We start from the raw sequence: 19544 nt of genomic DNA, 5'->3' as shown, positions 1-19544 counted from the left end.
GGCGCGCGCGCATCGCTGCACCTCGTCGAGCAGCACCGCGCCGGAGCGAATCGAGGCCCGGACCTGAGCAAAGAAGTCGCCCCTCGTCATGTCGACCCTGAGCACCTCGAGCGTCGAGACGTCGCTGTCTCGCTCCCCGCCCGCCGGTGCAGAGGCGACCGGACTCGCCCGCGGCGGGGTGATCACCATCTTTGTGCTGCCCGCGCCGGCGTTGCCCGCTGGGCTGCCCACTCTGGTACTGCCCAGTCTAGAGCCGTAGCCAGGCTTGGCCTGCGCGGCAGCGACGCTCGAGGCGGAGCCGTTCCTGCTCAGCCTCGGTGAGGAGGCGCACCGCGATGCCCGGAGCGACGGCGAGTCGCTTGAGGACGAGGAGGGCGGCCTCGGCAGAGGGCGGTCGTTCGGGTCGAGGGCACGGCGTTTAGAAGGCGCCTTGGCGGCAGGGTGGTACGGCGGTGGCGGCAGCGGACGCGTGTCGGGGTTGCTTCCCCGAGAGCTGGGGCGCGACGCGACGCCCTTGAATGGCGTGGGGCGGGGGATCCTGCTCGCCGTTGGAGCCTGAGCCTCCGAGGAGCCGCCGAGGACGGCAGATGCTGCCAAGCGTGGGCTGTGCCGCATCGAGGCGGGCGGGACTGCAGGCGGAAGAGCACTCAGGCTTCCCACCGCACGGGTAATACCGACGGCTGTCCCTGTCCCAGCAGCAGTTGCAAGGTCCACGTGTGAGCACGGGTCACGTGTGCTGTCCATGCGCAGGTGGCGCTGTCCTTCCGCATTCCGCCCAATCTGCGCGGCCGGGTTCGGACAACCACAGTTAGCCGCAGTGGCTCCTAGGCCTGGTGCGAGGCGCCTGACCGGCGCGGGTGGCGCCTCAGGTGGCCGGTCTCCGGCGGGCCAGCGCTGGCGGATCTGCTCTCGCTTGGCCGCGAGGGAAGGCGCCATCCGAAACGGAGAAGGAAGGCGCGTCGCCGCATCAGACGACGCTTTGGCAGCGTGTCGTACTGAAGCCAAGGAGGACACACGTTTTGGTGGCTGAGCCCGTGACGCAATTGGCGAGATGTGACGCAATGGCGACAGCCCGAGCGGTGAATGAGCTCCGTGGTCGCGTCCCGGGAGGGCAATGTCGAGCGCAGGGAAGCGCGAGGAGCGCTTGCCGATTGGAGACGAAGGCCCGGTAGCTCTGGTTGCTGGCGGTCTGAGCGGCATTGCGTTGTGGCCTGTAGCGGGACCGGACCGGGGGCCGAGGCGTTGTGCCGTTGTTGTACGTACTTATAGCTTACTGGGAGAAAAGAGAGAGGGGGTTGTGTTCTCTAGGCCCCTAAGGGCCCTACGCGCGGCGTGAGAGCTCGGAAGCGAGCTTTGCACGGCGATCGAGGATGGCACGGTTCACCCCCTTCACCGAAGCGATGGAGATGCGTTCCGCGTGGTGTGACACAAATGAGAGGCGGGAGTGGGGAGGGTACGCGGTGCGGTCAACGCCCGAGCGTTGAGCCTTGCGCGCAAGGCGGTTGATCTTTGCAACTGCTGGCGGCGAGAAGCCGCCGCCGAATGTCTCGTGGAGAAGCAGGTTGAACTTGTTGCGTTTGGTGAAGATCCCATCATGGTAGTGGCCACGCTGTGACTTGACGTAGCCTTGGCCGGTGGTGTGGTCGAACGCCCGTTGACCACGGAACCCGCGTTGCTTGCAGCCCATGTTTGCAAGGCGGGCGCGCTCTTCGGTGTTGCCGAAGGCGAACTTGTCTCCAACGGAGCCGGTCTCTCTCTCTTGTTGTAAGAGAACGAAACGAGGAGAAGTCACATGTCGTGATGTGTGATCTGCAAGGATCCGCCCGCAGGCGCATTTTGTATACCGAGGCGGTGCCCGGTGCCGAACCTGTCGGACCTTAAGACAGCATTGTAGATCCCTGGGCGAGGGTGGTGGAGAGGGCGGTCCGTCGGCGCCGAGGCGGGCAGGTTCCACGCGTTCGTTCCCGGCCGGACTGTCCCGTTGGAGGTAGACCGCTCGTCTAGCCAATCAGCCTTAAGCGAGCGGTCTGGCCGTTGGAATGGCCGAGTTTGGTGTGGTCTGTTGGACTTGCGTCCTCGCGTCGATCGTGGTTACAAGTTCAAGTACAAGTAAGTAGCGTTATGAACAACAATCACCACTCGGGGAGGCGGCGCTGTCCCCGCAGACGAGCCACAGTTACAAGCCGCCTCCCCTACTTGCCTCTCTCTCTCGGCGTTTCGTCTGTTCTCACACGCTACTCGTAGCCAGGACCGGCCCAGGACCAACCGCACATGCACTCCTTACTAAGATCTTTAAGTGCTCGTCGTCGGGGGCGGGCTCCGGGCAACCAGACATTCAAGAGGAAATACGTACCCGCGGATCCCCGGCGGCCCGCGGTTAGATAATACGCTCTATTTCTTCCCCCGGCCATCCGCCGGCCGGCACACACACACACAACCCTTGGCGTGCAGGCAGCATGGGCCATGGCAGGCAGCCAGTCAGTCAGGGGCCATGGGCATGCCATGGCGGCCTGATGGCGGCGGCTTGCCTAGAACGTGGAAGCTCAGCGCACAGCGGAAGAATGGGGCCGGCCGGCGCGCGTGGCTCGCCGCTCGCGGGCCGCGAGAGGCTCGCCGCTCGCGGGACCAGCGACGCGCGCGCCGCGCGTGTGCGGGCTGTGCGGCGCGGCGCGTGTGCGTGCGCGGCGGGGAGCAGACGAGCAGACCGGACAGACCGCCCGCCCCGGTGGCTCGCACGACGAGACGTGTACGAGACCGCGCGTGGTGGCTCGCGCGCGTGCGGCGTCGGATCCGCGCGTCGGCGTCAGGAGTCGGTCGCTCGCTCGGGGACTCAGCCGGTCTGGCGGGGCGAGCGCGCGAGCCGACGGACCGGCGGCCAGGACAGGGCGCGCCGAGCGCGAGCCCCCCGCGAGGCCGCCGCCATACAGATATACAACGCACAAGCGAGGTCCGCGACCCCGACGGCAGCCGCGCCCGCGCCGCCGTGCGCCGACACGGGGCGCGAAGAGCATATCGCAGCGACTGGGGCAACACACGCGCACACGCATGTCACGGCTCACGCACACATCTCTCAATTCTCACCATGGACATGCTGTTTGCTCCCCCTCCACAAAACAGCGGCTCATTCACCACGATCGAGTGATGCGGTGCCACCAGGCAGGCGGCCCTTCTTGGGCTTGGCGCCTGCTCCTCCCACCGCGGCGCACGGGGGCAGCAGCGGACTCGCTGTCTTCTGCAGACGCGGCAGCGGCGGCAGCGGCGGCCGCGGCGTTGAGCCTGTCCGCAAGGTCGCCCCAGTAGCTGCCGGCAGGCCCTTCAGGGCCGACCCACGCCCCGTCCACCCCCTCCCGTGGGCCATCTAGGCCATCGGCCGGGCCATCGGCCATCATCAAGGGGGCGGCCAGGGGCGGCGGGGGAGGCGGCGGCAGATCGAGAAGGCGGCGACGCTTTGCCATTGAGTTGCCTTCCACTGCGACGGCCTGCAGCACTTCCTCCCCCTCCTCCTCCTCCTCCTCCTCCTGCTCCTCCTCGCTCGCGCCCTCCTCGCCGCCCTCGTCGCCGCCCTCGCCGCCGCCGTCCCACTGCCGGTGCGCGCCATACCGCGCCTCGTAGCGCGCCGCCGCGGTAGGGTCGGGCGGAGGCCCCTCAGGCCCGTGCAGCAGCAGGTACTCTCGGTCACCCTGCTCGTCGCCCTCGAGGAAGGAGCGACGCACCTCCCACGCCTCGACCTCGAACACGCTCTCCTCCTGGTACGCCTCCGAGGCGCGCAGCCCGCCGAAGCCGACGGCGTAGTAGACGCGCCGCCGCTCGGCGTCCCGCAGCACGCGGAAGGCCAGGCATGCGCGCCGGAACGCGGTCACGGCGGCAGCGTGCTCCTCCGCAGAGGCGTACTCGTACAGCCTGCCCGGGCAGACGCGGCCCGCGATAGCGTGGAAGGCGGCGCGGGCCCTGGCCGCCGCCACCTCTGGACGCGCCTCGTCCGCGTCCGCGTCGGGCGGCGGCAGGCCGAGCGCAGCGTTCAGGTCGAAGGGCTCCAGAGGCGCGTGCCACACCACATCATCCTCGTCGCCGTCGTCCTCGCCCTCGCCCTCCTCGCAGTCCTCCTCGCCGTCCTCGCTCTCGCCCTGCGCCGACGCCTTTGCGGCTTCATTGGAGCGCAGCTCGTCGTACGCCTGCTGAATGCGCTGCCACAGAAACGGCTCGCCGCCGCGGTCGGGGTGCTGCAGCTTTGCAGCTCGGTCGTATGCCTCTCGCAGGTCGTCCGCAGTGACTGACGGCCGCCGGTGCAGGCCGAAGAGCCGCAGCGCGTCGGAGCGGCGTTCACTGTCCATGCACTGTGATGAGTGAGGGCCCTCCGCGGATCGTGGCGCGCCGGCCAGTTTTTTCTTGAGAAGAGCGAATGCTGGCTTGACCCCGTTGGGCCACGGCGACTAGGGAAGGGGAAGCAGAGTTCAGCAACGTATTCACGGGCGTCTCAGAATTGGCCGGTCGACAAATTTTACCAGCCCCCAGAACGGGGAAGCGAGTCCGGGCGGGGCGCTACTGCGCCTCGCCCCGGGCCGCGCTCATTTGTGACCGCGCAAGATATAAAGGGTGGCCTAAGGGCTCTGCTCGCAAGGCGCCCGCGTCGCAGACGCGGTACCATTAAATCTGACTTATACCCCCACACGAGCAAATAGCAAAATCCGAATACCGCGCAGAAACCATGTGATCTGGGCCGTGCAAGAGCCTTCAGCTGGTGCCAAGACATTCGTAAAATTGAAGCCAGGAACGTCCGCCAAATCCGTGCTTTCGGAGCAACTGAGGGAAAGCCGCTGATCGAGCCCAGCGTGCCCGCGGCCGCATCCCGCGCAGCACCGCCGCTGGGGACGACACGCTGCGGAATCGGATCGAGCCCATGCACGGGCTAAGAAGGACGCTGCAGAAGCGGTTGGAGAGGCAGCCGGCGTCTGCCGTCACAACGAGTCCCAGCGCTGGTTGGACATGCGCATCGGCTCGCCCGAGGACTGCTGTCGCGACCCTCCCGTCGTGCCGCAGCCTCCGACGAGCTCTGCAACCGAGGAGAGTGAGGGTGCGCCTCCCCTCACTGCTGGCCTGGCTGCGCACCGCCCCACAAAGTACCCCCTCGAGCATCTCTACATACTACAAGAAAAGCTGAGGGAGGGTGTAGAGGATGTAGAGTGTAGAGCGCTGTAGAGCTGTAGAGCTGTAGAGCGCTCTGGAGCGCTGTAGAGCTGTAGAGCTCTACATCCGCCGCGGGACGAGGCGCCTCCGTTGTAGAGCGATGTAGAGGCGCTCTACAACGTGAAATCTCTACAACAAACTCTACATCATAAGCGGCGAACGAGGCACGGTCGCTCTCCGACATGAGGCGCGTTGCACTTGCCAGTGCTGCCCTGGCCTTCTGTCGCTGCCCGCCCAATGGGTGGCAGGTGCCTCTGCTGCTGTGGCATGCATCACGGCTGCGACTGGCCGGCGCCTCGGCGCGTCAGCTCGGCTTGGCGCAGCGATCATGGCCAGCGCAACTCGCCTGGACTCAACGCTCAGCGGCTCAGCCAGGAGCTCCCGCACGCGCTGGCGCGAGTCATGGCGCATGCAACGCGCAGCAATGCTCGCCTCGCCTCGCGCAAATGCGACCGTCCTCGCAGCCGACAGTCCACCGCCTGCTAAAGAAGCACTGCAACGAATGCGGCACCGGCGACACATGGCAGGCTGGTCATGACGCAGTTATAGGGTGTTGTGTGCCGGGTCGGAGTGACTCTCTGTGTGTCAGGGATAGTCAGGGCCGTTCATCAGAGCTCCAGTAAGCTCGGAGACACCCCATTAGTGCGACTCGACCTCTTTGAGTCACTGCCTTCCCGGCGGTTTGGCTGTAGAGCCTCTACAACAAACTCTACAGCAAAATCGCGCTCTACATCGCTCTACAACGGAGGCGCCTCGTCCCGCGGCGGATGTAGAGCTCTACAGCTCTACAGCGCTCCACAGCTCTACAGCTCTACAGCGCTCTACACTCTACATCCTCTACACCCTCCCTCAGAAGAAAAGTACAAGTGTCAAGTCAAAGCGCGACCTTCTCCAAGTCGTCAACGCGCCCGGCGGCTCCGGCAAGACTTTAGCCTTGGCCACCCTCCTTGCGGAGCAGGAGGAGATCCGCTCTCGGTCGGCAACGTGGCAGCTAGTCGAGGGACTCGGTAGGCTTGAGCACCCTGAGAACAGCCTGAGTGGAGGACAGGAGAGAGAGAGCTTTTGTGGTGTTGGTGTACGCAATAACGGGACAGGGTAGTCGTTCTCTCTAGCTAGCTCCCCTTCTAGCTCTTAGCATGAGCTGCGCCCTGTGTCCGACCCCTTTTGCGCAGCAACACCTTAAACTTTTAGGCCCTCCAAATTCTCGGGTCGGAGCGTAGCGCGTGCGGAGTGGGCCCCGAGTTTGAAAAGGGCGACGGACGCTTGCGTCCTAGCCTCCAACAACGCCTCCCCGGCGGCCCGCCGGCGCAGAGGGCCCCCGGAGGGATGCTCAACCGCTCCACGCCACGCCGCTTGCGGCGGTCCTCTTCCCAGCTCCGCTGAGGGCATCCCCTGTCAATCCTATTTCTTTTCGATTAGCCCCTCTTGTCGTGCCAGTGTGCTGTGTGTTACACAGTGTTTTGAGACAGGGAAATTTAAAAAATTCTTTTCAGTTAGCCCAGCCATGTTAGGGCCAGGCAATATTGTGGAGCACGAGGCCTCGCCGGGGCTGTTCCAGAGGTGCGTGGTCGTCGATCAATCCGACGGGCTCCTGCTCCGCCGCGACGCCGAAGACGCCGAGCCGTTCCAGGCACCTCCCGGCGCCGTGCGGCCGCAGCCGCCAGACGTGCCATCGGGCTTTTCGGGCCAGCTCAAGGTGGGCCAGCTTGTTGAGGCGTCCACGGCGGACGGTTGGGCTCGCGGCACGTGGCTCGAGCCCGTGCTCGGCTCGGCGGCTCCGCTTTCGGTTCAACTGCTCGCGGAAGGCGGAGAGGTTTCAGTGAGCGAGGCGGACGTGCGGCCGGCACTCGACTGGGTGGAGGGAGCGTGGGTGGAGAGACTCCACGAATCTGCGCCGAAGCCGGACGAGGCCCCGCCCACGGAGCTTCCCGCGGAGCCCGCGCAGCCTCCCGTGGAGCCCGCGCCCGAGGCGGCGCCGGAATCGCCGCCACCGGCCGCCGCACCGCCCGCCTCTGGCGCGCCGCCTGACGAAGAGGAAGAGGAGCGGGTGACACCGTCCGAGGCGCCGAGCGGCGCGGAGCCCACGGTGAAGACGCAGACGTCGTCGACGCCCGAGGTGGACTCCGAGGTGGCGCGCCAGGAGCCACCTACGCTCAGTGCGGAGGAGGTTGGCCGCATCTTTGCCACGGTGACGGGAGAGGAGAGGGAAGCGGAGCGGGAGGGGGAGGGGGAGGGGGAGGGGGAGAAGAGGGGCTGCGGGCTCCGTGAGGCGGCGAGGGTGGGGTGCGGCGGCGAGGCGGCTCAGCGCGCAGTGCCCCCGCCCCGCAGGGGTCGAGCGTCGAGGTGACCTCCTTTGCGGACGGGCTGCGAGGCTCTTGGTACGGCGGGTCGGTCGTCGAGAGCCCGACGGCGAGGGGCGCGGTACGCGTGCGGTACCCGGTGCAAAAGGGAAAGGGGGGGTGGGGTGGGGGGGGGGGGGCCCCTTATTGTTGGGGCGGGGTTCCCCGGGTTTCCCCCCCCGGGAGGAGGGGGGGGGGGGGGGGCGCCTCTTCACGTGCGCGCGTGTGTCCGCAGGGCTCCAACACCGAGGAGGAGGAGGTGAGCGCGAGCCGTCTCCGGCCGCAGCCGCCCGAGGTGAGTCTTTCCGAGTGGAGGGCTCATAATATAATATAGTATAAATATAAATATAATATAATATAATATAATATAATAGGTGAGTCTTTCCGAGTGGAGGGCTCTGGCCTGCGCCGACACGGCGCTCGAGCTCTACTTCCAGCAGGGGTGGTGGGACGTGGTCGTCGCGGAGGTCAAGAAGACGTGCATCGCCGTCGTCGCGCCCGAGTACGCCAAGCGCCACACCGTCCCACCAAGCAAGCTCCGCCCGCGCTGGTCGTTCGACCCCGCCAGCCGCCACGAGCCGTCGGGAGGCTGGTCGCTTAGCGTGGGAGGGACGAGCTACGCGCTCGCGGCGTGGCGCGAGCAGGCGGCCGCCCTCGCGGCAGAGGCGAACGCGGCGGCGGAGGCGGAGAGGGCGGCCGCAGCCGCAGCCTCTCGCCCGCCCGAGCCGCTCTCTGCAGCAGAGGCGGAGGCGGCGGCGGCGGCGGTGGCGGCCGAGGCAGAGTCGGAGGCGGCGGCGGAGGCTTCGCTCGACGGCGACGCGCTGAGCAGCCGCGTCTCCTTCTTCCGCTTCGGGTGCAGCCTCGAGTTTCGGCCCATCGAGGAAGACTACCTCGGCGCGTGGGTCCCGGCAGAGGCGCAGCGCCTCGCCGCCCCTCGCACCCCCCCCCCGCCCCCCTCTCTCCACACCACCGACCCGCCCCGCAGGTGCTCAAGCTCTGCCCGGAGTCGAACGAGCTGCTCCTCGGCCGCGTCGACGCCGCCGGCAACACCGCATCGCTCCGCGAGACGTGTCGCGTCGCTCGCTGCCGCCCTCCGCCGCCTCCGCTCGGCGAGGACGCGTCCGCCGGTTGGCAGGAGGGGGCTGGGTAGAAGTCATCAGTAGAAGTCATCAGTAGAAGTCATCAGCGAGTGTAGCCTCACTGATCGTCCGCCGGCATGCAGGACGGACTCACGGACGGACTCCTAATCAATCACCAGTTCTCAATCCCTGATTGTGCAGGACGGACTCGCTCCGGGCGACGCTGTCGAGGCCTGGCCGCCCACGGCGTCACCTCCTGCGAATTAGCCAACCATCACTCCTTCAGTACTCATGATCAGGTCTGGCTCGACGGTGTCTGGTGGCAGGCCCGCGTCGAGGGTCTCACGCAGCTGGCCGGATCGAGCCACGTCACCGTCGTCTCTCCGCAGTACGGATCGCGCTCCGGCACGCGCCACCGCGCGCCTCTCTCGCACGTGCGGCCGCGGTACAGCTGGCTCTCCCCCGAGGGCGGCTGGACCTACTCGTCCGGCGGCGGCGCGACCGTCGAGCTCCCGCCGACAGAGGGGGACAAGGACCGCGAGCACTCCTTTCCTGCGCCGCCGCGTGGAGGCGAGAAGCGGGCGGCCGCCGCGCAAGCCCGCTCCGCCACGGCCCGCGGCTCCGGCGGCTCCGGCGGCTCCGGCGGCGCGCGCAGCGGGCGGAGCGGGGCGCCGCGCGCCCGAGCCGCGGCGGCGGCGCCTGCGCCCGCCCTGCCGCCCTCCGGGGAGCTTCCTTCGGTGGGGGAGGTCGTCGAGGTCGAGGTGGCGGAGGAGGGGGCGCCGGATCGGACGGTGGGCACTCTCCGCCCTCCGCCCCCTGTGCTGGCCCCGTGGCCCCGTGGCCCCGTGGCCCGTTCAAGCGGCCCTCGCCAGCGTCAGGTGTGGTCGCCGTCGGAGGTGCGCGAGTCGGTGCCTGGCGGCCGCTTCAAGGCGTGTGTCAACGGGGACGAGGCGAGGCTTGCCGGATCCCCCCCTCCTCTCTGCTGCCCCTCCTCTCTGCTGCCCCGCCCGCCCGCCCGCGCGAGAGGTCTCGGAACTGTCTCGGAACTGTCTCGAGAGAGTGTCTCGCGCGAGGCCTGCCCCCCGCCTAGATAGCCCCCGCCCGCGGCGAGGAGGCGGGGGGTGGCACCCCCTTCTAGAGCGGGCACTCCTCTCCGCCGATAGGACTTCATCGAGGAGTTCGGGCTCGAGGACGAGGGGAGGGAGTGGCGCAAGGTCGAGGACCAAGCCTCCGCAAAGAAGGCCTACGCTGCGGCGCACGCGCTCGCAAAGCGAAAGGCGGCGGCGGAGAAGGCGGCGGAGAAGGCGGCGGCGGAGGCGGCGGCGCGCACGGCGGCCGCCGGTGCGGACAAGGGGGAGGGCAAGGCGGAGCGCAAGGGGGAGAGCAAGGGCGAGGGCGGCCCGAAGCCGAAGAAGCGCAAGGTGACTGCGTCGGGCGTATGAGTCATGTTCTCCATTGATAACACACGATTGTTCTTTCGCAGGTGACTGCGTCGGGCGGTGCGCCGCGCCCTCCGCCGGGCGTGGTCGTCTCCCACCGGTACGCGTTTGGGATGGCGGTCGAGGTCGCTGGCGAGGACGAAGGGTTCGAGCGGTCGTGGTATTCCGGAGAGGTTCTCAAGGCGGCGGCCAAGGTGACGGTCAGGTGCGGCGCTGCTCGCCCGCGAGGAGGCGCCTGGCGGGGGCGGTGCCTGCCCCACAGTTGCCTGTCCGCTTGCTTCAGGTACGACGCCCTCTTCGAGGAGGATTCGGACGCGAAGCGACCGCTGACGGAGACGCTCGAGCCGGGCCGGCTGCGCCCCCTCCCTCCCAAGGCGCAGGAGGGCTGGCTGAGGAAGGCCAAGGCGGGCCTGCCCCTCGAGCTCAAGCACGACGGAGGCTGGTGGCAGGCCGGCGGCGCCCGCCTTGCCTCCGCCCGGTCGCAGCCGCTCTCACGCGGCTGTCCAGCTCTGAGCGTCCCGACGCGCGTTCCTCAGGTCGAGTTTGTGAGCGTGGCGGATGGCGGCGACGCCGAGACAGCGACGCAGCTTCTCGTCCGGGGGGCGGGCGAGCTGTGGGGCGGCGCGGAGATCCTTGCGGACGTCTCCTCCCTCCGGCCCGGCTGGCACTTCAACGCCGCCTCTCAGAGCTGGGGCTCGCGCGGCGCCGCTGCCGCCGCAGCCCCCAAAAAGTCGAGGAGCGGGAGCAAGAGCCGCCGCTCGGGCGCGAGGCCCGACAAGGGCGCGGCGTGAAGGCGGGCTCGTCGTAGGCCCGCCTTTGGCAGAATTTGCGAGGAATGCGGAGCTCATCGCCGGCTGCTTCCTTTCGAGTATTGAGCGCGGGGCGGATGGGCGAGTCGGGGGAGGGTGGTAGAACATCGTGTGGCGGCTGCATCGGCGCCCTCTGTGCATGTTTGGATGCGAGGTCGCGGAGAGAGCCATGACGAGTCTCTTGCGCGCCGGGCCTGCATGGGCGATCGCGCGGGTGCGGGGCGGACTCTCTCGCATCACGTCGACTGTGCCCCTGTGTCGCACCCCTGGCTGAAGCCGTGCCAGTGGCTGCGCGTGTGTGGCGACTGGCGATTTCAAGCTGGGCGCCTCCGTCTGGCTCGCCGCCACTTCCAGCAACATGAGCCGCCGCGCGCAAGAGATTCAAACATCAAAGACCAAAAAAGAAAAAAAGTTTTTGGCTTTGGGCCCCGCGCGGGGGAGGGGGGGGTCCGGCTTTCCGCGATTTTGCTTCCTAGAGTTTTGGATCAGGCCGGGACGCGCGCGGGCCGGGGAGACGCTATGCCTATATGGATTCATTCACACCGCACATCTCCGATCTCCCATTTGACCCCTGCCGCCGCCAGCTGCGATACGCCAATCTCCAATCTCGACGTCTCCAATCTCTCCGCGCCGCCCCAATCGCCAATGCCCAAAACACTTCCCAAAACGGCGTGGTTTTTTGGGTGTGAGGCTGAGGGTTGCGGATCTCGGCCGCCCCCGCCGCGAGGATCTACGCTCTGTGTTCTCCATCTCCAAACTCCACCTTTGACCCTGGCAACTACCAACACGATCCACAATCTGTGATCGCAATCTTTCATCTTCAACCAAGCCCGACGTGTGGTAGAATCGGCTAGGATCTCCAGTCCTGGTCTGCGATCTACACAGGGTCCTCTCCGAGCCTGGACACGCGTCTCTAGGTGACGGTGTGTCGCAAGGCAACGTTTCAGAGACGGTCGGACTATTGGGCCGATGCAGCGAATCCGACGAGACAACCGCCCCAAGGCCCGCTCCGACTTGTTCACATGATCGAGCACTTCTTCTTGCCCTTTGCCTGCTGGGCCGCCGACGCCTGGACCACTGCCAAGAACGCGGGGCTGGGCTCCGCCCGATCCTCACGCTTGGCTCTCAGAGGCTTGCCTCGCTTGCCGACGATGCGCCACCCGCTCTCTTCAGAGGAGGCTCCCTCCTCCTTGCGGGGGCGGCGAACCCAGACCGGAGTCGGGGACCGCTGCAGGCTGAGAGGCGGCGGCGGCACCTCCGCCGCGTCTTCCTGCCCCTCGAGCGGGTAGCAGCGCGCGTCCCGTGATGCAAGGCGCGCGTGGTGGCGAGCCTTGGTGGCGGGGCGCCGCTTCTTGGGGTCGCGTCGTGCCGCCGGCGCGGGGATCGCCTCCTCCTCCTCCGCCTCCGCCTGCGGGAAGAGCAAGTCGCGCTCGGCCTCCATCGCGCGCTTTGCCTGGCGGTAGCGCGCCCAAAACCGCTCGTCTTTGCCCACGACGCACTTCTTCGCCCGGCGCTCGGACGCGCGGTAGCACGCCGATTCGGCACTGGTCGAGGCCTGCTCGATCTTGGCGTCGAGGTCCTTGATGGGGTCGAGGTCCTTTTTCGCGTGGCGGCGCTTCTTCTTCTGCTTCTTGCGGGTCGGTGAGGGCGGATCGTACATCTTCATAGCGCTCATGTCCTTGATCGGCCGCCCCTTCTTCCCCACCGTCAGCCAGGAGCCAGGCAGCGGGGTAATCTCTGGCATCTTGGTGTCATCGAGCAAGGCGAAGACGGTGGCCGGGCTGGATGGCGGCTTGGGCGCCGGCAGGAGAACTTCCTCCAGCTCGTCGTGCGCGAAGGTGCGCTTGCAGATGGCTGCGCGCCTTTCCGTGTAGCGTGCTGCGCGAGACATAGGTGGTTGAGTGCGCGCAATCTGCCGAAGCACAGAGAGGACTTCCTTCTGGGTTCCGGCTCCTAGGCAGATAGGGGTCTGTGCCACCCTATGCAATAGGTAGGTAGGTCCGGTTTTGACCGCCCAAGAGGGCCCTGCAACAGGTAGGTACCCGCTTTTAGCCCCCCGCTACCCAGTCGCATTCGTGCGACGTAGCGGGGGGCCACAACTACGTTTACGAAAACATAAGTAGTCCCGCGAGGTGTGAATTGGCCGCCCCAGGAGCCCCCTTTCCAGCGAGTAGGGTTTCGTCCCCAGAGCGTCCAAACTTGTTTGCGCGCCAACCGTATCTCGCAACGAATCTCGCCGGCCTCACCGGCCCCCACCGGCTTTCGTCGCCCATGCTCGGTCTCGACTTGAGTGCCGCTCGACTGGCCGATGAAGCGCGACCCGTACGACGCGCACTTGTCGTCCTCCCTCCTCGCCACATGACGGCCGCCCCCCGACACCGACAGTCGCGCTCCGCACGCCTTCGAGATCAGCTGCGGCCGAGCGACGATGGGCTCGCTCCGATCGCTGGGCGCGGTCACTCTCTGGCCCATCACCCGCCTGCCGATCACCTGTCCGCCTCGCCGCGCGCGGGCCGCTCGCCTGCTCGCCACCGCCGCCGCGCGTCCCCGCGCCGCCACGCTTCCCTGTGCACCTGACGGCGCTGCGCAGACGGCGCGCTCTGGCAGACAGAGCAGCGGCCGCCCAGGCGGTCGCTGCTCCGCCCCGTCCGAATCCTTCTGTCCGCGCGTGCTGCTGCCGCCGCCGCCGCCGCTCTACCCGGTGCCCGTGTGTCGTGAGTGAGAGTTGCTTTGTGTATGTGTATGTCGTATATGTGTGTGGACTTATGTCACGCAGCTTGAGCCTCTATGTATGATTAGTAGACCGGCAGCTCGGGTTTGGATGGTGGCGGGGGGCCCCGCCGGAGGCTGGTTACTGATTTCGTCTTTTTTCGCTTCGCTGATCGCTGCGCGGCCTGGGGGTAGGTAGGTAGGGCGTTTTGGTGCGAGGGTCATGGCACATGGGGGACAGAGCACAGACCCCCTATCTGGCTAGCCAGCCGGAACCCTGTAGAGTTCCCCGAACAGACAAAAATAATTTTACAACAAAGCTCCCTCAAAAAAAGAATTCTTGACTCCAGACTCAGGCTGCCAGGCAGCGCACACCCTCCCACACCACAGAGACATAGACATTCCTACGGCAGCAGCAATGCCACCACACACACGCGCGAACAGGAACCTCTACCTCTTCCCCCCGGACATGGCTCTCATGCCACGCGCACGACGCACTAGCGGCGCGCGCGCGGCACGCCGCGGCTCGACATGGCGCACACACAAACACACAAGCGGGCGGGGTGTACGCCGCCCTTTTAGCGGCGGCGCGGCGGCGGCGGCGGCGTCTTTTGCGGGGCTGGCCGCGGGGCGCCCTTGCCGCGCAGAGGGCGCGGCAGCCGGACGCGGCCGCCGACGGCGCCGCGGACGGCGCGTGCTTGGTAGAGGAGCGCGGGCGCGAGGTGGCGGTGCAGCCAGCGGCGGGTCTGCGGCAGCGCGATGAGCGCGAGCAGCACCGGCGCCTACCCAAGACAGCGTGCTCGCGTGGCGCTCGAGCACAGCTCCGAGTTGGGGCGCGAGCCGCACACGCGCCGGCGGGAGCAGCGTCCTCGCGAGCGGCTTGACGCCGACGTGCGAGCGCCAGAGGGCCTGGCGGCGGAAGGACTCGTAGTGCTCGCGCGAGGCGGCCTTGAGCGAGGCGAGCCCGTCGATGAGCAGGAAGCGGCGCAGCGCCGGCAGCTCCGCGTGCGACGAGCCCGGCCGCTCCGAGAGAGCGTTGCCCCACGGGTACCGCCTTCCGCGCGAGTCGCGCCTCGACTCGAGGTCGGTGGCGGTGATGATGCAGACGGGGGGGTGGGCCACCGCGATCTTGTGCTTTTCGAGCTCCGCGACCACCAGCTCGCGGAAGGCGGCTAGCTCCTCGCTCGTCATCGTGTCGCCTAGGCGGGCAGCTCACAGACACGTCAGCGACACGTCAGCGACGCCCCCTCGCCACACGGTGCGGTGTCGCCCTTGGCAAGGACGGGCACGATGGGCGCCCGTCCCTGCAGCCGGCGCAAGAAGGCGTAGTCGATGGCCTTGGCGCGGTGCGGCGCGAAGAAGTACAGGATCACGTCGACGCCCAGGTTCTGCGTCGACGCCTCGGTGGCGCTCCTCCGGATGGCGCGCTCCTGCGCGAGGGAGCGCGCAAAGCACGCGTCCAAATAGTTGGTGGCGAGGGCGAAGGTGCGGCGGAGGTCGAGCAGGTCGCCGTAGCCGGGCGTGTCGACCAGCTTGGCGCTGAAGGGCACGCCGTCCAGGTCGAAGTGGACGGTCTGCTCGAGGATGGCAAGCGTCGGCCCGGGCGGGCCGGAAAGGTCGCGGAGGAAGAGGTTGGAGAACAGCGTCGTCTTGCCGACACCGGCCTCGCCGACCGCCATGATGGTGATGCTGTCGCCGTGCTCATCGAGCCCTCGCAGCCGCTGCTTCTGCAGGCCTGACTTGAGGTCGCTCGCAAGGCTGGCGTCGACTCGCTCGCTTTCCGTCATCGCGGCGCCAGCCTCAGACGGCGCGGGCGCGTCCGCCGGAGTGCTCGCCTGCGCTGCGAATAGGCAGAGCGTCAGCATCGCCGCTCAGCAACTCCCCAACTGAAGCCCCCCCCCCCCCCCCCCCCGCGGCTCAGGACGCCGCGCGGCGGGCCAGCCGCTCTGAGGTGCGCCTCTGCGACGGAGGCGCCGCCGGAGAGGCCGCCTTGGGCGTGGAGACGCTGGGGGCCGATGCGCGGCTCCGCAGCAGGGCGCGCGTGGCCGCGATGGCTCCGGTCCGCGTGCGCGAAGGCGTGCTGTGCGGCGAATCGGCGGCGGCGGAGCGGCTGTCCGGGGCGAGGGAGGCGATCAGCCTCTCCGCCAGCGTCGCCTTGAGACCCTGCGACGAGCGTTGCGAGTCTGGTCACTCGTCCGTGCCGCCTTCGGCTCTCTGGGTGGCGAGGGGAGGGGAGGGAAGAGGCTGGCGGCGCGCCTGCATCGAGAGGCCCCGCTCGTGCAGCTTCGCGCGCAGCTCGACCACCTTCATCTCGCGCACCCGCTGCTCGGTCAGGCCGTCGGCCGGTGCCTCGCCCCTCTCTTGCGGGGCGGCCTCGGAGACCGCGAGCGGGGCACTGTCGGTGTGCGCCGCCTTTGGCGCTCCGCACTTGCAGACGCCAAAGCTCCCGGCGAGGTCCAGCCGGAAGGTGTCGCACGCGGAGGCGCGGCCGGCCGCAGGCGCCGGAAGCGGACAGGCGCCGGCGGTCACCGCGGTCACAGTGGCTCCGTCGCGCGGAGTCGGCTCGCCGGACGGCTCTGCGGGCGGTGCGGGCTCGGCCGGCTCGAAAGACTCGGCCGGCTCCAAAACCTCGGCCAGCTCGAACGCCTCAGTCGGCTCATTCGTCTCTGTGGGCTCATCGAGCTCGGTCGGCGACACCGGAGCCTCGGTGGTGGGCTCGGCGGTCTCTGCGGGCGGCGTGGCCTCAGCTGGCTCGGCGGCGGTGGACACGGGCTCGGCCGCAAGCTCCGTGGAGTCGGAGGGGTCGGAGGGGTCGGAGGGGTCGGAGGGGTCGGAGGGGTCGGAGGGGTCGGCGACTGGTGCGGCCGCCGGTGCGTCGAGCGGCTCAGCCTCCGGCTCCGCGCAGTCGGGGACCTCTGCGCCCCGCAGCTTCAAGCGGACGAACTCGAAGTGCTGCGCCTCCCCGGCGGGCGGCTCGGCGGGCGGCTCGGCGGGCGGCAGCCCGGCGCGGACCTCGACCTGGAGCGCGTGCTTGGGCTTCGCAGGCTTGGAGAGGGCGGCGGCAAAGGCGGTGGAGAGGTGCCGGAGCATCCCCTCCCTCCTCGCCTCCTCCTCCGCATCGCGCGCCGCCTGCACCTCGCGGATCTTGCGCACGTCGGCGACGCCCCACGGCTCGCCCGCTTGCGTCTCCTGCGCAGGCGGCTGCGGCTGCGCACGCGCGGGCTTGGGCTTCTCCACGCGCACCTCCTCGCTCACGGCCTTCTCGCCCTGCAGCCGCTGTGCCCGCTTGGCCGCGGAGCGATACTTCTTGCCGCCCCAGTGGGCACGGAGGGCGCGGATGTCCAGCGGGACCTCGTGGCCAGTCGGCACGCACAGGACGCGGAGCCCGAGGAGGCGCGCGTCCGCGTGAGCCTCGAGGAACGTGTCCACCTCTGCGCGGCGCTCGGCGGCGGCTCGGCCCTCGTGCTTGTGCTCCTCGGGCGTGTCGCCTCGCTCCCTCTCGAGCACGCCGCTGGACCCAAAGACGGTCGCCTCCGCCGGCGCCACACCGCGGACAGACTGCAGAACTCCGGTCTTGCCAAAGGCCGTGAGCTTTGAGCCGGGCGTGCGCTTGCCTGCCGTGGCCCGCTCTGCGGGCGTCGTTGTCTTCTTTGAGCCGGGCGTCTGCTTCGAGCCGCTGCGCCCCGGAGTCAGGTTGATGATGCTGCCGAGCGCGCGGCGGGGCGAGGGCGTGCTGGCGTGGAGCATCGGGAGATCGGGAGGGCGAGCGGGAGGAGAGGAGCAGAGGAGCAGAGGAGCAACGAGCCACGTGGCGAGCTGCAATTTGAAACGCGGGCAAAAGAATTCCATGAGCGTGCTCTGTCTCTCTGTCTCTCTCTCTCGCTCTCTCTATCTCTCTCGCTCTCGCTCTCGCTCTCGCTCTCGCTCGCTCGCTCTCTCTCTCTCTCTCTCTCTCTCTCTCTCTCTTCCCCCCCCCCCACATTCGCAATCGTGGGATCGCTTGTCATGTGAGAGAGTGCGTTGTGTTCTTGTTTGGTATCCGCTTTCTCTCTCTCACTCTCTCTCTCTCTCTCACTCTCTCTCTCTCTCTCTCTCCCCTACTCCCTCCGCTCTCTCTCTCTCTCTCACTCTCTCTCTCACTCTCTCTCTCTCCCCTACTCCCTCCGCTCTCTCTCACTCTCTCGTCAGCCGACACGTAAGACCGCGCAGGCGGGGAAGCGGAGACGAGACTCTCTCTGGACTCTGCCGACTGCCAGAGTGCCAGTCCGTACTGGGGAAACTGCACAGTGCACTGCACTATGCAGCGCGCTGGCACACGCCGGCACACCGGCTCCACCCCCTCCACGTTATAGGCGCTCTCAACCACTCAAGAAAAGAAGAATTATGTTTACGATGAGCGGCCAGTCCCAACTGCCCGACTGCGGTCTCCGCGGGCTGCGGGGTCTCCCAAACACGTCGGCCGCCCTGCGCCCGCGCCCCAGCGCCCAGGCCCCCAGCAGAGAGCAGTTTTCTCTCCCGGCCGCCCTGCGCCGCCCCAGGCCCCCAGCAGCTCTCCCGGGCGCCCTGCGCCGCCCCAGGCCCCCAGCAGTTGTCTCCCCCACCGCGAGCCATGTGCCACATGCCACGACAGCGGCGCGCCCTTCCCACACCGCGCCGCTAAACTAAGGTCTCCCGGCCGCCGCGCCGCTGACGCCGCGCGCGCTCACGGCGCGGCGGCGGCACGGGCACGCATCTAGGCGGCGACGAGCCGGGCGAGGCCCTGCTGCACGGGCGGCGGCAGCGCCGCGGCGCTGGCCTGCAGCGCCGCCGGGTGCGCCGCCTGCCAGCCGAGCAGCAGCCGCTGCATCTGGGACGCCAGCTCGGCGCCCGTCGCCTCCTTTGCCGCGGCCGCGCCCAGCACGCCGAGCGCGAGCGGCAAGTCCGCGCCGAGCGGCAGATCCGGCTTGCCGGCGCCGGCCCGCTCGAGCACCTCGCACAGGCAGCGGAGCGCCGCCTGCGCGTCCTCCTCGTCGGCATTCTTTAGCGGGAGGTGCGAGAGCCAGAGCGGCGTGAGCGGCGCCGCCGTGCCCGCCGCCTCGAGGTGCGCGTGCCTGTGCGAGAGTAGCTTCCCGAGCGCGAGCGCCGCCGCCTGCAGGGCGTGGCGCGGGCGTGGCGCGGATGATCTCGCCGTCACCATCTTGGCGCCATCTCGGCGCCATCTCGGCGTCATCTCGGCGCCATCTCGGCGTCATCTCGGCTGCGTCTCGGCTACGTCTCGCCTCGGTCCGCTCCGCCATCGCGGCGCAGCGCGCGTCGGGCGCCTGCAGCACGGCGGCGAGGCGGGCCGCCGCGTCGGCCGTCGCCGCGCGCGAGAGTAGCTTGCCGCCGTGCTTGCCGACCGCGCCGAGCGCGTGCGCCGCCGCGGCCGTCCGCTTCTGCTTGCCGTCCTCGAGCGCGACGGCGGCGTGGATGTGCGGCAGCGCGAGCTGCGTGTACCTCTTTGCCGCGTCCTGGCCGCCAAACTCGACCAAATCGGCGAGCGCGTAGAGCGAGGCCGCCTGGTGGTTCTCGTCGGCTGCGAGCCACTGCCCGACGGCGGGCAGCAGCTGCGCCTCGAGGGTGGGGACGATGGCGGCGCCGTGCAGGCGGAGGAGCTCGCGCATCGTGTGCACGGCGGTGAGGAGGAGCTCCCACTCCTCGTCGAGCTCCTGCGCGCGCGTGGTGCGGGCGCGTCACGCCCCCCGCTCCCCCCGCCGACTTTTTAATCGTGTCCCCTCTCGCTGCCGTCTTTTCATTCATACTCCTTTTGCTCATTCTACGGCTCTCTTTTTTTTCACGATGGTTCTTCTACCTTTTCTACCGCCCTGTGGGACTTTATTTTTTTCTGACTCTCTTCTCGGTTCCACCCTTGCCCCTCTCTGCCGGGCCCCCCCTCTTGTTCTTTATCGATGTCCCCTAGATCCCCCCCTTCTATTCCTTGGCATTACCCACCCCCTCCTCAGTTTT

At 68.3% G+C, this 19544-nt stretch overlaps 6 protein-coding genes across 6 annotated transcripts in view; 1 reads left to right on the top strand and 5 right to left on the bottom strand.

Moving 5' to 3' along the window:
* Positions 1-3125: 3125 nt before the first annotated feature.
* EMIHUDRAFT_218411 (hypothetical protein) lies at positions 3126-4331 on the bottom strand (the record flags this gene model as incomplete). Its single annotated transcript, XM_005759845.1, has 3 exons — positions 3126-3183; positions 3601-3948; positions 4135-4331. 3 exons carry the CDS (start codon positions 4329-4331, stop codon positions 3126-3128), a joined length of 603 nt encoding a protein of 200 aa, XP_005759902.1.
* Positions 4332-6688: 2357 nt separating this feature from the next.
* EMIHUDRAFT_218410 (hypothetical protein) lies at positions 6689-10832 on the top strand (the record flags this gene model as incomplete). The annotated part of the gene is made up of 12 exons (XM_005759844.1): positions 6689-7135; positions 7325-7372; positions 7513-7605; positions 7759-7818; positions 7964-8115; positions 8353-8425; positions 8509-8650; positions 8834-9105; positions 9349-9393; positions 9766-9816; positions 10086-10246; positions 10325-10832. 12 exons carry the CDS (start codon positions 6689-6691, stop codon positions 10830-10832), a joined length of 2052 nt encoding a protein of 683 aa, XP_005759901.1.
* A 693-nt stretch (positions 10833-11525) lies between these two features.
* Positions 11526-12768, bottom strand: EMIHUDRAFT_438547 (hypothetical protein). The gene has a single exon (XM_005759843.1). It carries the CDS (start codon positions 12739-12741, stop codon positions 11869-11871), a length of 873 nt encoding a protein of 290 aa, XP_005759900.1. The 5' UTR covers positions 12742-12768; the 3' UTR covers positions 11526-11868.
* A 1267-nt stretch (positions 12769-14035) lies between these two features.
* On the bottom strand, positions 14036-14750 carry EMIHUDRAFT_218408 (hypothetical protein; the record flags this gene model as incomplete). The annotated part of the gene is made up of 3 exons (XM_005759842.1): positions 14036-14056; positions 14225-14341; positions 14406-14750. 3 exons carry the CDS (start codon positions 14748-14750, stop codon positions 14036-14038), a joined length of 483 nt encoding a protein of 160 aa, XP_005759899.1.
* Positions 14751-14782: 32 nt separating this feature from the next.
* On the bottom strand, positions 14783-15424 carry EMIHUDRAFT_218407 (hypothetical protein; the record flags this gene model as incomplete). Its single annotated transcript, XM_005759841.1, has 1 exon — positions 14783-15424. The coding sequence occupies one exon, from the start codon at positions 15422-15424 to the stop codon at positions 14783-14785; it is 642 nt and encodes a 213-aa protein (XP_005759898.1).
* A 2867-nt stretch (positions 15425-18291) lies between these two features.
* EMIHUDRAFT_453318 (hypothetical protein) overlaps positions 18292-19544 on the bottom strand; it is a gene marked incomplete at its 3' end in the record, with an annotated part of 4058 nt that continues 2805 nt past the window's right edge. The window contains exons 3-4 of the mRNA XM_005759840.1: positions 18818-19246; positions 18292-18687 (exon numbers count right to left, since the gene is read on the bottom strand). Coding sequence (XP_005759897.1) covers positions 18292-18687; positions 18818-19246 — 825 coding nt within the window. The remainder of the gene's footprint in view (positions 18688-18817; positions 19247-19544) is intronic.

Source organism: Emiliania huxleyi, assembly GCF_000372725.1.
Source record: "Emiliania huxleyi CCMP1516 unplaced genomic scaffold EMIHUscaffold_79, whole genome shotgun sequence".
NCBI lineage: Eukaryota > Haptophyta > Isochrysidales > Noelaerhabdaceae > Emiliania > Emiliania huxleyi.
The sequence above is the reverse complement of the archived record's forward strand: the minus strand, read 5'-3'. Positions and strand labels throughout refer to the sequence as shown.

Bases quoted from the DNA above. Each gene is read 5' to 3' on its own strand.
- EMIHUDRAFT_438547 (XM_005759843.1), bottom strand. From the start codon at position 12,741: ATGTCTCGCGCAGCACGCTACACGGAAAGGCGCGCAGCCATCTGCAAG.